This window comes from Corvus brachyrhynchos, unplaced genomic scaffold (genome assembly GCF_000691975.1).
Source record: "Corvus brachyrhynchos isolate BGI_N302 unplaced genomic scaffold, ASM69197v1 scaffold101, whole genome shotgun sequence".
Classification (NCBI taxonomy): domain Eukaryota; kingdom Metazoa; phylum Chordata; class Aves; order Passeriformes; family Corvidae; genus Corvus; species Corvus brachyrhynchos.
Window position 1 is genome coordinate 14,489,391 of NW_008237239.1, and position 16,264 is coordinate 14,505,654.

The 16,264-nt window shown below is 40.4% G+C and overlaps 1 protein-coding gene across 2 annotated transcripts in view; it reads right to left on the minus strand.

Annotated features, from left to right (window-relative positions):
* PTPN14 (protein tyrosine phosphatase, non-receptor type 14) overlaps positions 1–16,264 on the minus strand; it is a 71,294-nt gene that overhangs the window by 34,373 nt on the left and 20,657 nt on the right. For both annotated transcript variants that reach the window (XM_017730027.1, XM_017730028.1), the window contains exons 3-4: positions 3,700–3,797; positions 1,512–1,579 (exon numbers count right to left, since the gene is read on the minus strand). In XM_017730027.1, the coding sequence (XP_017585516.1) occupies positions 1,512–1,579; positions 3,700–3,797 (166 nt within the window). The remainder of the gene's footprint in view (positions 1–1,511; positions 1,580–3,699; positions 3,798–16,264) is intronic.

Below are 16,264 nucleotides of genomic sequence, written 5' to 3' on the forward strand. Positions count from 1 at the left end.
GAAATTAACCACCTGGAAGCTCATCTAGAGACCTAAAACCTCCCCTAATTTTTTTTCTGAACAAAAAATAGTACCAGTGTATCCCTGGCAGTGTTCAAGGCCAGGTTGGATGGAGCACTGAGCAACCTGGTCTAGTGGAAAGTGTCCCTCCCCATGGCAGGGGTGTTGAAACTAGATGATCCTTAAGGTCCCTTCCCACCCAAACCACTCCAATTCATTCTTTTTGTATTGAAAGAACTTTGCAGAAGTTCATTTACGAAGTGACACCCTGACAACAACACTTTTCTCCGTATACATTTTCAGCCATCTTCGTTCCCATTTAGGCTATCATACATGACTTCATAAGCCATCAACCACACACAAGATCATCAATTACTTATCAATAGATAAGATGGCTTACCAAAGAAATTCTGCTCCACTAGAGAGGATAACAGAAGTTTATTAGTGAAAGGTTAATACTGAAGCCACATTCTACACATATATTCCATGCAAAGCATATTCAAATCTCTGTACATTCCCTTCTTCCTTCCAATTTTTTTCAGGTCGTTTTGAACTGCCTAGTGGCTCAAAATTGCAGTCAAGACACAATACAGATGTCACCTTTTTGGATTTAAGAACAAACTGTCCACTGCAACTCCTGCAAAAGAGCATGGGTAAGTGGGATGAAATGCTTCTCAAGCCTTCAAATTACAGTGAGATGAATCATTCTCCCTCTACCACTCCACTAATTGCAGAGGGAAACCAGATGCCTTAACTTCCAGGCAGCTACACCCTGCTTCCAAATATTTTTTCCAGTTAGAAATAATTCCATGATCTTTTATATTTATGAAGCTTACACTAAATATTCATGCTGATGGACTTATTCATCTAAGACAAAGCCAGCCTTAGCTTCAACAGTCATTTGTTTTGGTTTTCTTCTTCTCTTATTCATCCTCCCAGAGAAGCTCAATGTCCCAGACTGCAAATGCTCGGCATTTGTCACCAAATTTCCAACATCATTAGCGATCTAAATTCCTTTCCTAGTTTCCAAATGTAAACCAAATTTAGAGCACAGTCCCTGGAGAACATTTGGAGAAGACTTGATTCAGGCTTCACTTCAGTGCAACAGTCAGCTGATGTAAATTCACATTCTCTTCAGAAATGGCTGCATGGCTTGTCCCGTGACACAACATTTACTACAGCAGCAGCCCTTGTATCCCCTTGATATGTCATGTTGCTAACATCACAGTGGTGCTAATATATACCTTTTAAAATAGATGCAAATTCTTTTTTGATTCAAAGACGTAAGTTTCTTTTGTTGACACCTATTCCTAGTGGAGGCTCAACAGGAACTGAAAATGGGCTGACATTCCACAGCATAGAATCACTCAGCTGCAATCAAGTTTTGGGGAGCAAATTTTGCTTCCACTAGTCCAGCGCTGGTGTTTTTACTCTGTTATCAACAAAGCCATCTCTGAGTCATGGAGAAATTATTCACAAAAGACCACAAAAGAGAGGGATAAGGAACTCACCATAGGAAACAAGACATATTCTCGGAGGAAGTCATGAGATTCAAACTGATTATAGTCTCCAAAATCCGCTGGAAAAGAACAACACAATTACTCACTTTGGCACTATCCACACATGTTAAGACCACACTCAACCTTTGCACAGATGCTTAATTTCAAGTGGGCGAGTTCTCTTGAAGCCACAGCCTAGCACAAAGATTTTTGCTTGTACTTTAGCTTTTAGCATGGAGGTCTGAAAATAATAGTGTTATTACCAGAGATCAAGTAACAGCCAACAAATAATTTTTCTTTTGATCTCTAGTATAATGATCATTTGCAGTGCTTAACCATCAGAAGAGCAAGAGTTTGTTTTTCTGTAGCCTTCTTGAACTCATACCTCCATTAAAAAAATGCTGGGATTGCTCAGTCTCTTTAAAAATCATGCACACTTTTGCTTCTCCAACATTTCCAACTCTCACCAGGCAAAAATAAAGAAAATTTAAGCTACCTCTGCTACAACTCTACACAGTTGAACAAAAGATTAATTTTACGGGTTATAAAGGTTAAAATCCAGTAGTCAATTTTATTTAAAATTGTCAACAACCAACATGAGGGAAGTTTTATCCTTCTGCAGCCAATGGAACAGCATAAGGCACTGTGTTGGTTTAACAGACTGGCCCACAGCTTTCTACTCACTTTTCTGCTTCTTCTACATCTCTCCAAAAGATACTCATCTCCGTGCTCACATTCACTCATATGTCAGGCTGAGGATTCTTGTCTAAATATCCTTGAGACCATGGAGTTTTGGAAATGCTTCCTAAAGGCTAAACTACATTTAAAAACCCCAAACAATGCCTATATTTATCTATCTGTTAAATACACAACAGCTTATATCAAAAGAGTATCTTGCCAGGAGGTTTTTATTTTATATTAATTGAACAGGATCAAACGCCATCTACAAGATTCTCGTATTACAGGAGCTGGAAATCCCCACCATAAATCATTTTATCTTAACATTCTTCCAAAGCTTCTAGACGATTTCGCATATTGCAGGATGCCAAAAATGCGGTTTCATTTTGTTTCTACCTCAGAGTTATGTTTTAGCATAAATAGAAGGAAATCAAAATGGGCATGAAACAGAGTCTACAAGTTTAAAAGAAATAAGTATTTCAAATACCTTTGGTCGCATCGCATGCAAAGGACAAAGGAAGTCATACAACCTCAGGAATAGTAGGATTGACTCACTCTCAAAATTAGGAAAAAGCTCCAAAAACACAGTGAAATATATTCAGTATCTATTCAGACCTAACTTATACACTGGAAAATCTTCATTTACCTAAATTAAAAGATTAATTATGGAATCTTATACATATATTTTCCTTTATTAGGCAAACATTTCAAGATTTGACAAGACATTTTCCCTTCAATTTTTAATGAAGATATAAGATACAAAACCAGCATTTCTACTGCTCTAAAAAAAGACCACATTAGCATTTCTCTCCATTGAACCTTTAATTGTCAACAATCAGATCCTCATGTTTGCTATTTATGTATACACTTCCCCCGTTCTACTCATCAGAGAGCATGCAGAGAACACTATTGCTGAAACTCTGCCTCAAGTTCTCAGTCAGTTGTGGATAGACTGAAACGTACATTATCCAAATACAGGGCTTCTTCCCCTGCACATATACATTATGTGATCCAACTTTTATTGATGTCCTTAGGAGTCTCAGAATAAAAATCATGTTGTAAGAAGTAGTTTATTATTAACTTATAACTCACATAACAATTACGGTCATGTGTTCTTTCATACTTCATATAGCACTATACAGCAAAATGAGATTTTAATTAAAGGCAAAATTAAAGCTGCTGCCATGCTCTTTGATGTAATTTGCATTTCAAACCAGAGAACGTGAAGCAAATCATTACTGCAAAGTACTCCGTGGTCAGGGCTGGAAGAACTGGAGTTTTGCTGAGATTCACTTGCATGAATTTTAGAAATAGGAAAGTTGAGCACTGTGGTGTGGTCCCTCGTTCCCTGCCTGAGGCTGTGAGCGTTTCATCCACGGCAGTCCACCCATGCACTTTGGAATCAATTGGAAACCCAGCTGCTGTGAGCAGGAGTCATACAAGGCCTCAGTGCTCAGTCACGATAGAGGACAAACCGAAAGAGCCATTGCTGGACAAAGGCCATGGGATCATGTCACCCTACCTTGCACTGCCAGACCAGCCAGTCGAATTCCCTGCTCGAATGAGGATATTAACCGCCCATCAAGAACATCCTTTTTCACCTGTAGGTAATACTGATATCTACAAACAAAAAAAAAAGGCACAAATTATAATATCTATAAGCTGGCACATTTCCCACAGGAAAAAACAAAGACTGCAGAAAAGAAGGAAAAAAATCACCCCAAGCAGGAGGCCAGGCTGTTGAACAGCAGGCCTGTACCCAGCTTCAGAAGCTCCACATTATCACAACAAATTCATGTGATCCCTACCTGTGCAGTGCTTCCAGATGGATGACAGGGAAAATGAAAAGTTCTAGTTTGTGTTCCCTAGACCACATAGAAGAGGGACATCTGCTAAGATTACCTCTTTTATGAGTTTTATAGAGGTTAGTGAAGACCATGTAATCCCCAATGCAAAAAGGGGCTGTTCATATTGCTTCCACTGTTTTTGCTCCAGTGTCACCATTTTGACTGAAGAAATGGAATTTTAGCAATACACTTTGGTCTGCTGATTTAACTTAAACTATGGCCCATATAAAAGGTTTATTTATTAACTGGCATTTTTCATATGTACAGATGACTAAGACACACAAACCAAGCAAACACAGCTTCTAACATGGTCCATGTGTGCACTCAGCCTCCAGGTGCACCTGGGTGACCCAAATTAGGAACCTCAAAACTCAAGAAATGCACTTTTTCAGGTTGTGAGCAGACACACCAGCCTGGCTGCAGCTGAAACAGGTTCAGAGGTTACTGCACCCTTGAGCTGCATATGCCTGCTAGCCCCCTGAAACAGAGGGCATCCACTTAAAATGGCACAGATTTGAGAAAGAATTGCTTGAGATAAACTGGGATAGAAAGAAGTGGTACACAAGCATGCCAGCCAGTCCCAGAGACTGCAAGCTCTGCAAGGCAGACAGCGAACAGCAGTCAAAGTCTGTGGGCAGTAAACTCCTAACTGGGCTCAGCCACAACCAGCACGCCACATCTGACCTTACCTCTGAACCTCTTGGCAAAGAAACTGTTCTGGCCTTGTTCTAGAGTGTGTCACCTTCCCAGTCCCAGCAGAAAGGAGAACCACTGCAACATCAACCGTGGAACAGGGACCGCGGTGCCTTAACTAAGCTTGCAAATGTTACTGTTTGTGTTGAGGAGTAAGAAAAATATAATCGCATTTAAAATGCTCAGATTTGGCTTCCACACAGCCTAATGAAGATTAAAACTTGAGGGGATTTTGAAATTTGATTGAGAGAGGCAGGCTAAAAAGCATACGGCTCCCCAGCTTGAGCCCTGTGCCTCAGCCCCAGGTTTTACAATTGCTCGGTCCAAGAGACAAATCAGCTTCTTTCTACTCCTTTGCAGTGACCAAATCCCAACTCCAAAGACATGCATGCTTTCATAGAAGCTTGACATAAGCTGCTTATCAACGATGCAGGTGAGCAAGTGTTTGATTCATTTGGTCTTCAAGACGTGTAATCCCAAAAGCAGCTATTTGGGTCCATGCTACACATACACACAAGTTACATATTCTAGTCTAACAAGGAGAGTAAAATCCACATGTGCCAGAAAAATAAAGCTATTGTTAAAACAAACACAGAGTTAAGAGGCTACATGAAACTCAAACCAATGTAAAATTCTTAGAGTGACATCCTAGCTGCACAGAAGTCAAGAATGTGACCAGCTGTAGGGGAGCCATAATTTGAACCAGTGTCCACACAACTGCAGACAAATCACAGAAAGAATTACTCAGGTAAGCATCACCAAAATACAGCGCCAATGCAGCTACCTTAGTATCAAATATTATGACCTAGACTTTCAAAAGAAACATTGCTGGGGGGTTTGAGTTGCCATTTGACTTGCCATCGGAATATGGTGCAAGCAAGGAAGGAAACATTTTTTTTTGTCTGCCTTGGACAATGTGGAATTCTCAAGAGCTGTCTCCACCATTTCCCCCCAACACTGTCTTTGACCAGTAGCCTCCAAAATTAGAAAAAAAAAAAAATAGGTCAGACCCTAGACAGATGTTAGAAAAGTTAGGGCAAACAAGGACACACGTGTGCACACACTCACAAACACACAGTTACACACTCACACACGGTTACACTCAGACATACACACACACACACTCACAAACACACAGTTACACACTCATAAACACACAGTTACACACTCACAAGGACAGCAGACAGCACCCATAATCTGAGGAAAATGCCCATTTACAGGTGCTTCACTTGATCGTCAGGAAGAGGTCACATTTAAAAATCTTAATAGGAATATTCTACAACATTATGGAATCACAGAATGGGTTGGGTTGGAAGGGATATTAAAGATCATCCAGTGAGTTTAGGATTTATTATATATTGTAGATTGACATGCAGTAAGAGTTTAAGGGATGTATATAATTGGTGCTCTGACATTAACTAGTGTATCTGTCAGGGAAAAAGTCTCACGGAGAAAGTTGTCACTTTTCACAGGCAAACACACTGAAATGCAACCACCCACTGTGGCTCTGGCACCTGTTTCAGTGGAAGTGCCAAGATAATCTGAAGAAGACCGAGGCAGAAACCTGTGGTTGGTATGTGCTTCCTCTTTACCCCTGTACTGACCGTGACAAGTGACACCCACCTGAAGAGTCCCCTGACATCTCTGTTCATGGTGTCCAAACAAAGCATGAACCGGGACATCTTTCCCCAGGCATGGACTGGGGTGGCTAATTCCAGTGTCAAGGCAGAGAAGGAGCAGGATACCCTGGAGGAAGCTCCACTAGAAGGCTCTAATAACTCCACCAGCCACAGATTCATGGCTCAGCCATGCTGCAAAACTGTGGTCAGGCTCCCTGCCCAGCCAACGGAGAGGAGCAACTGGCCCACATTCTGTCAGGGATTTGAGGCTCCTCCATCCGAAATTAAATTAAATGCTGTTATTATACCACTATGCTAACTGAGACTGCTCTTTGTTCACTTGGATTGCAAAAGTAGATCTATAATTTGAGGGAAATCAAACATTTTAAAAATGTTTCAGCTATAGATTCACTGAGGAAAGCTGTTCCAGGACAGCAGATAAAAAACATGCGTTTCATAAGCCTTCTATTAGGTGTTTTAGTTGGGAAAGCATATGGAAAGTGAACAAAAGAGAAGTTTGCAATCTGCACCCCCAAAAATAAAAGACAAAAAATTCAAAATTAAGATTTATGAAGCTTTAATCACAAAGTCATTCTGGGATACTAGAGGAGAGCAGGGCAGAAAAGACACCACCATAGCCAAGTCAGCCTGGAGCTGAAATCTCTCACCTTCATTGCTCAGTTTGGGTTAAACATTATTAGCAGAGCCATTGTGTATTCAATATAATAAAGGCTACTGCAGTTTGCCAGCCTGTAGCTAATTCCAAGGGGAATGGGAGTGGACAACAAGTCTGAACAAAGCCATCATTAAAAGGATATCATTTCCCACAACTCTATTTAGCCAACACACAAAACATTAAAAGTATATTTGCATGTATTGCATCAAAAAGCACATTTTTATAGAGCAAAGAAGCTGCAACTGGATGACTATGAGACAACATCTCAACTCCAGAATAAACATCTGTATTTTGGCAATCCATACTATGAAAGGAAAAAAACCCACCAAAACCCAATGGTACTAGCAAGCAGGAGATAAGGGTACTGTTTTAAAATTTAATTGCAACACGCAGATTCAGACTCTGCTACAGCAGCATAAATGCAGGGAAACTCCATTTGCTCAAACAATTCTGCATGGGCCTCCCCCAAGACCAGGGTTCACATTTGTTCTGCTGTCACTTCAAGAAAGAACGTGGGTGTTTGTACAGTGTCACTGAATTCATTGCACCCTTCCATCACCACTGTTATCTGATGTAAAACCCCTGGTGCTATTTGATACATGCAGAAAATCACTCAATTTCACTGGTTTCCATTCTCCTCAACAACCAACGTTTCAGGTATCACAAGCCACACAGAACCTGGCTGACCAACACCAGAAGTGAGATCTTTGCAGAGAAAGTAAAGGATGGTTTACGAAAGTAAGAATACGCATTACGTTTGCAGGGTAATTGCACTGCATCTTCAGGATTTTCTTACTAGTGACTTCCACAAAGAACCGCAAGGAAAATACTTCCTTACCTGAATAATTACTCAGTATTATCAGATCTACTAGCCTTAGTAATCAAGCAGCATCAAACTGTGCTAGGAAATGCACAGGAAGAGAACAAAAAAATTCTTTTTGTCCCAGGGATTTACAATCTAAATGTATATTTTATACAAAAAGGTGACATGATCGAGCTAATAATGTTTAATACTGTTTGAATTGTGACCTGTCTGGATTTTTGTTATTTTTTCCTGGTTTTACTAGCCTTCTCTGTAAATCAGGAAGGGTTTGTAATATACACATTATCTCCAATGCAGCAGGAAACATTTAAAAAGCTTTTCTTTTTATTTTTAATCAGTTTGTTTTATTTGGAAATTTCAAGCCAATATAAATACATCACAGTTTCAATACCAATAAATATTTACCTTTAGTGTATCTGAAAACAAACAAAGCACTACAAAACATATATTAGTTACCCAATAGGTACAACTACTTTTCAATCGTTTCTAATGATGCAATTACTGGCATGACTAACTTTTTTATAACTCATTAGGTACCATTTTGGCATCAAGCCTATCTATTGAATAACTGCATAACTATGTAATTTAGCTTCTTGTCTGGAGGAAAAGAGAACTGCTTTACCATTTCATATCTCCAAAAGAAGAAACCTTTAAGACTCAAAGGAGAAACAGATTGGTCCACAAGTGGTTTAGCTCAAGAACTTCAGCTCTTTTCCAACTTAAAAAAAAAATTGCAATTAGAGTACAATATGATTTTCTAAAATTAGGAACACAATAAAAGTCTCATTGAGTCACAACAACAGTCCGAGTCAGCTTGTTTGAGATTATCTTAGTATGGTAATATATTTCTGAGGAGAGACGCTGCAATGTCCTCCAGAACAGAGGCCTTTTATCATTTACTAAAATTATTTTAAGCACTAACTTTAATATTGATGTGTCTATTGTTCACCTCATACCTTAAAACCTGCCATGATTTTGGCTTTGATACTATTTAGCAACAGGATTCCATGGATACCTATATGCTACATTTGAAATAGAAACCCATTTTTTTATTTTGAGGACCGATTTTCTAAGCCTTTGAGGTAGATGAGTCAATGACTCGGCAATTCAGTGGGCAACCAAAGAAACTCACTGATAATGACCAAAAAGTGATTTCTATTTATTTATTACATATTTGAGACAATCATATTACTACTTAACTCTTGCTGGTAGCTTTTCTGAGAAAAACATGCTTTAATGTATTAACAATGATTAGCCTAATTTTATAGAATATCTGAGGTTGGTGAAGCTACTCATGTAAACTTGGGCAGGAATCCAAGGCAGATTTGGGAGATCTAGGTTTTGTTCCCAAGTTTCAATCCCGAGTACTACTTACTGGATGCTGCTTATTTCATGTGGGTCACTCAATATACTCAATATACAGTAACAAAGCTGACTTGCAAACTTGGACTGGATTTTATATGCTAAGAAAGGCAGACAGGCAGACAAGACTGGTCTTTTCAAATGCAACAACAGTATATTGGCAAACATGGTGTTATGATTTCTGAGCCTGGGCATGCTGAAACACATTTTGGAGGCAAGGATTCAATCAGCACATCTTAATCTAAAGGCACTTAAAAAAAGAGAGATATATAGATTCATGATGTCATAGTCAGTAACACAGAGCTAATGCCTCGTCTTTGCCACTTTAAAAACTTAGATGGGGTTGATAAACACAACATTTCTAGTTCACTCCTTTGGAATTTCATCAACTTCTCTCCTAGCAAAAGTCTGATGTTTCACAGTTCTAGACAACAGCCATTTATCTGGGATTTGTGTTCGAATATAAAAAGCAATGGCAGTGTTTCCACTAACAGAAGGGTAATATTTTTGGAAGGGTATTATTGAGAATGAGTCTACCACACCCTGTCACAGACCTTCAGGAAGATCAGCAGACTTGCCAGAAAAAGAGTGAAGGAGACGAAAGAGCCTTTGTCACACATACAGGAGGAAATTCCTTCAGAAGCTCAAACTGTCAATGCCAATAGTAAAAACACAGTCATAACGTCTTCCAGGGTAAGAGCTCTTTGATCATAACAACCTTAGAGGGTAGGTCAAGGTTAGCTTCAGGTAACTGAGAAATGACGCTGTTCAAAAGCAGCATCCAACTGCCTACATCCTGGTTTTCTCCAGCAGCTGGATGGAAAACATGACTGACACTGAAAATGAAATAAATACATGGAAAGATTTGTGTCATTCCCCTTCCTAATGAGACAGAACAATGCTGGGACAGCATCATACTCACACATTTGACTGAAAAAAAAGGAGAACAGATCAAAACACAGTTCCTATCACGTACTTCCAGATCACTCAATCTCTGTCTTTAAAAGCAACAGATTATAGTCAGAGGGGAAAAGAGGAGATTTGGCTACAACAGACTAACTTCACAAGGGTCACTTTCCATTCATTTTGATATGCAGATTATGAGGTAGGGACAAGCTACAGAGCCTGGATGCCTGGCTTGCTTGGTGAGCTGCAATGAGGCACGTAATGAAAGGCCAGCTGCCATAGCTGACCAGTGAGGCTCCTACCAAAGGCCAATGCCTTCCAAAGGTTATGGGCCAGCTCTACAGTCAGCTCCTGGCTAAGGATACTAGAACAGGAAATTTTGCACAGCTAAAGACAGCCTGATAAGAATTGTGCACTGCTTAGTTGTTGTTTACCATCTCCATTTCAACAGTTGACTACTGAAAGGTTGTTCGTTTGCACACATTCCCCAAAAGACAATTAAAATTCCAGATCTCCACCCCCCAGTTCTCTACACAGCTGGCACACAATTTCAAAAGTAAATGCGAAGTATTTTAAGAGCAATAAGGTGTTTATTCTGGCATGAATCAGTCAACAACACCAAATTTCTGCAGAAAAATTGAGCACTTAAAGAAAAGTATATTTGTATTACAAATGGATATTGACTGTTTAGGAGGATAACACAGGCTCTATAACCTCTCCCATAGAAGCAGTATATGCTTCCAGTGTAGCCTGGTACCAAAGTGCTGTGGCTCTTTGGTGCCGAGAGTTAAAGAGATGGCCAGTGAAGCCCTCAGCAGTGACAGGAGACAACAGTGTCACACTGAACATTCTCACTGGCAGCAAAAGAGGCAGCTTGCATTGGAAAGAAGTGCTCTGCCAGTGGTTTTTTTTTCCTGCCACTTCTGATGGGCCACAAGCACAGACATGCACCCAGGCCTTGTTGCAGCCCGCAGACGTGACACAAGCCTTCCAAAACATGCCCTCCTTCCATAAGAGGCTTAGCCACCAGATGCAGCTTCTCAGTATCTACCAATTTCTCTACATTTAAACAGAAACCCCCCCCAACCGCAACAGGTCCGTCCTCTGTACTTGTACTTTTTTGTTCAGAGTGTATTATGCATTTTGCATACTCCAAGTTCAAATAAACCCACAAGCACAAAGTGAAACTTTAAATAAAAAGGCCAGTAATGGCATGCTTTAGCAAGAAAGGAAGGCATGCCACAACCTGATCTTGATTTTCTGCTCTTGAACTATTGAATTAATTATAACAAATTACAGGGAGCCCCACTACAATTTATAAGCACAATAAACTCCCTTACAACCACCTATAATTTTATCAGAGTTAATCCAAATACCTGAAGAATTATACAGCACAAAACTCCAACATGCCTTTTAGAGTAAAAAAAAAAAACAGGGGAAGCCATTCGCCTCTTGTCTTCTGAGCATTTTCACTTAGAAAAGGCTACATTTGGTCTCTGCAAGTTGTGCACCAGAAAACCCCATTGACACCACCATAGAATTTATCTTTATAAAGGCTAGAGTGGGATTGCAAAAGTAAAGCAAAACAAAATCACCTAATGCAAACAAATCTGTATTTTAGCATTTTTAACTGAAAATAAACCCCATTCAATGCAAGCATAAATATTATACAAACACTAGAATAAAAAATTTGGGAGCAAAGAGTTTGTTATCCACGCATCTTATCACTCTCTACAACTTCCTGAAAGGTGGTTGTAGTCAGGTGGGGGTTGGTCTCTTTCTCCAGGCAGCAACTGACAGAACGAGAGGACACAGTCTTAAGGTGCTCCAAGGGAAATTTAGGCTGGAGTCAGGAAAAAGTTTTTCATGGGAAGAGTGGTAAAGTACTGGAATTGCCTGCTCAGGGAGGTGGTGGAATCACCATCCCTGGATGTGTTTAAAAAAAGATTGGATGTGGCACTTGGTGCCATGGTTTAGTGTTAGGTCATGGGCTGGGCTCGATGATCTTAGAAGTCTCTTCCAACCTGGTGATTCTGTGATTCTGTCTTTGAAAAAAGCCATGTATCCATTTGGTTTTGGTTTTAAACACATGCTGAAAGTGTTATTGTTCAACATGACAGTCCTACTGACTTCAGCTAGGCTTGAAAACATGCTCAGCTATGTGCTCATATCTCCTGAACTGAGCAGAATGCTTACATTTGGCTACAGAGATCCAAAGGTAACAGCTCAGGAGACTATTTTTTCTTTTTAGCTTCACTTTCATTTTTGATCGCAAAAGGAAAGAAAAAAAGGTAGAACTGGGTCAGGTATGTGAATTGCAGCAATGCCACATACTGCTTTTCACAACATGGTTGGGGTTTTTTTGAGTGCAAACCCACAATGTCTCCCACAGCTGCTGCCTCCACCTTCACCTTCAGCCAAACATGGTCTTCCCCATTCCCATAGAGGGCTCCAGGGCTCCTCCTCCTTGCCCTGAGCTGTGTGTCCCAGAGGCAGCTACTGCTCTGATAATAAATAATTATTTATTTCTTAAATAATTCATATTTAATGGATAATAAACCAATTCTCCTAGCCAGCACCTGTCCTTTGGTGCTTGACACAAAACATGGGCTCCAACTAAGAACAGGAGCTCCAGCCACATACAGGCCCCACCTCCATATAGGTGCTCACTAAGGTGCCATGGCATGCAGCCTGTGTGTCATTTCCCACTTGGTTAGTCACATCCTCAGAACAGCAGGTCCCACACACACAGAGCAACTCATGCCCCAAGATCTTCAAACAGCATAAACCAAAAAAACCCCTGAAATGGCAGCTGTGAAGATTCATCCTCACAAAGATGCAATAATCAAAAGATAAGCTATGTATGCTGAAGACTGCTTAACCTCCTGGGGGAGAGGAGCACAAAAACCCCTGTTGGTCTTTCCTGATTTGGAACTAGATTTTGGCAAAAATGAGATTAGACCCCGAAAAGTTAAAAATATCTTGTATTTACTTCCTTTATTCATATGTGTTGACTCAGTTCAAAATATGCTGCTCCCTGCCCTGAAAAACAAGGCAGCTAACCTTCAAGCTGTATCTACTGTGGGAAAAGGTGGTTTAAGCTACATATGGAAGCAATATGAGTCAATGGTTTGAAAATTCTCCTGGTAGCCAGCCAGGTTAATGGCCAAGCAGGTTAGAATATCATGCTAAAAAAATGTGGTGAGTTAACCAGAACAAATGTATACTCCAGCTCATACTATGCAGTACTAAAAATAAATAGATAACCTTTCTTTTTTTTTTTTTAATGGGGCTTGAGTACAGGCGTAACTATTCTCTGGACCCAAAACAAACACGAAGAGTTCTCATGGCCCCATTCTCTTCTCCTCATTGTGTCAGTCGAAACAATAAAATATAATGTATATCCCCCATAAGTCCCGTTTCATTTTTCAATATATATTTTAAATAGTCTCCTTCCATACAGCTCTAAACTCTGGAATGACTCAAGTCCACCATGTTTTTCTGGTTAAATGTACTGCTGTGCACTGATGCAAAAGCTGAACTGAGTGAGCACATATACCAGTGAACAACCGGCATGCATATGTAAGCATCCAGAAGCACATCACAAAATAATTGCTTTGTGGGTGCAGAGCAGCATGCAAGTGTATTCAGGTGTTACTTTATTTAAAGAGCAAGTGAACACATTCAAACTTACAGAAGAATGTGTGCTTAGCCTGAACTTAACAAAACAAAGTAAAGCTCCGGTGAGCCTGCAGTGAAACCTTGTTCATGAATTTATAGAGCTCATTCCCAAAACCCTATCAGTGAAACCTTTAAGTAGTATACCAACCTCACATAATCAATGTCTGAGAAAGCTCTATGGATTTAGTGGAATTTTACCTGGTGGGGAGTTAAAATCCAGTCCATTGGCTACTGCCTTTTACAGTAATCTGTCCTGGCAAGAAGAAAACACGGCTTGAAATGTGACACAATGAAGTTGCTGCCTATCTATAGGTCGTCGGTACAACACCTTATATTCCTGTGAAAAGGTTGTTGGAACATCTACATTAGCAGCACTGCCAGCTGAAAAGGAAAACTCAGGTTGCTTCCATCTCCCAGAGACCCCAGTGACCCTAGTGTTTCCAAAGGAATAATTGAAAACAGTCACCCCACACCTCAGTAAATCATGCAACAAAACCACAGCCCAGGAAGTTGTAACATCCCAGTGAATGCGACCCTGCAAAAGTGAACACAGCTCTGATAACAACGGGATGTTTCCAGGGAAATATGTGAATCAGTGCCCTGCTGGGTGGGTAAAACAGATCCATTTCATGAAATGAATAATTATTCTTTGTAAAAGCTTCAAAAACAGCTGAAGATATCAAGTGCAAAAGCAGCTGCCAAAGATAAAACAGTGGCCCAGTAAACATCTCACTGCACAGGAATCTGCCATCTTCCGACACTGAGATTTCTGCCAAATTCTTGTTGAGATTCTCAGCTGCATAAGGGCCTCCACACAAATGCCTCTTTTAAACACATTTGGAGACTTCAGGGTTGTACTGACATCCAACTGCAGCTCCTTTAGTGCTACACCCTGCCAGCAAGGCAAAAAAAAAAAATACAGATACTCACATCACTGAAAAAGGTAAGTTTAGAACTAAGTTTTCATGGTTTGTCTCAGCTATAAGAGAAGGGAAAAAGTTTGCTCCAGCCTGCAGTACAAGCTTTGACATTGAATTAATTTAATTGAAGACTGGCAGTGCTACCGTAACCAAGATCTCCACTGTCTTAATTTAAAAAGCAGATAGAAATCCCAATCAAAACTCACAGATCTGTTTGCTCATATGCTGCTGCTGTTAGTGGCTTGACCCTCTTCCTGATGCTGTAGAAAAATTTCAGACATCTATCTGGGACTTCTAAATAGAAGACCAATGATCCACTGCTCCCTTTTCAAAACACACAGTAGGAAAGAGAGAATGAATCATCTGCAGAAAGTGATGCACAACAGAGGAATCCTGAATCACACAGTGGAAATGCCCATTTCTTCTCACTGATTACACAGGAAGTCTGGAGCAACCTTCACTCTTTAAGGCTCCCTCAGGAGCAGCAACATGACTGAAGCAGGATTGGCGTGTCACGAAGAGTTTATGCAGTACATCCCCTAGCAGTCTGCACTTCCCTGAGGAGAAACTGCTAAGTCCCTGTTACTGCATTATATGGGAAGACAAACAGAAGAATACCAGCCCCAGCCTAGGTAATGCAGACATCTGTCCAAACCAGTGCCTTAAACCACCCTGGGAGACAAGTCCAAAGCATGTGCCAGTGTGTGAGGTGCAGCAGAATATCCACCCCGTGCACAGTGCTCCTTAATGAGTGGGAAACCTCCCTCTGCAGTGACACACATTGCTGCTACACCCAGAGGGAAAAAAGAGGCCGCCAAGCAGCTTGCAATAGTCTGAATGGCAAAGGCAGTGAGTGGCTCAGTTCCTAAACTAGAGGAGGAATTATCCTTTTCACCTTCATTTAAGGCGATGCAAAACCGCTGATGGGCACTTCTGTGACTCAAGCAGCTAGGGATGACAAGTGTTGTCCCTTTTTCTACTTTTCTTATCCTTTCTCCTTTAAACTAAAACATTGACGCTAACATCTTTTTTTGTAAATCTCTCTATTTGCTTTTAGTTGCATCTGTCTGGTTTAAAGACACAACAATACACTAAGAACTTTCAGGGAACAAAATCTTTCATAACTGATTCTATTGAGAGTCATTCCACCAGCAGGGGCTTTTTCATTAAGTTTATAGAAACCTCCCCAATTTGTGGATGCAAACCCCCTGTCCACCATGGTGATGGCAGCACGCTCCCATCAGTCAGGAAACATTAGACTTGAATTTCCAGTCTAGAGAATATTATTTCTATTTAGAAATAAAACTATAATGACACAAAATCTGCTCTTTGTTTGTCATTTTGTACCTCTGCATCCTGTCTTAGGCCTGACACAGTCCTTGAGAGTAAATACCTAGGTGAAGGTTTCTTGTAGAGTTTACAAGCAGAAGTAGATCTAGCAAGGCTATGTTGTTAAATACAACTTTTGACACAACCTCCATCTGTGCAAGCAGAAGGGAACTCTCACAGGGGATCCAATGCTGGTCAGCACCAGTGTGCCACGACCTTCCTAGAAAGAGT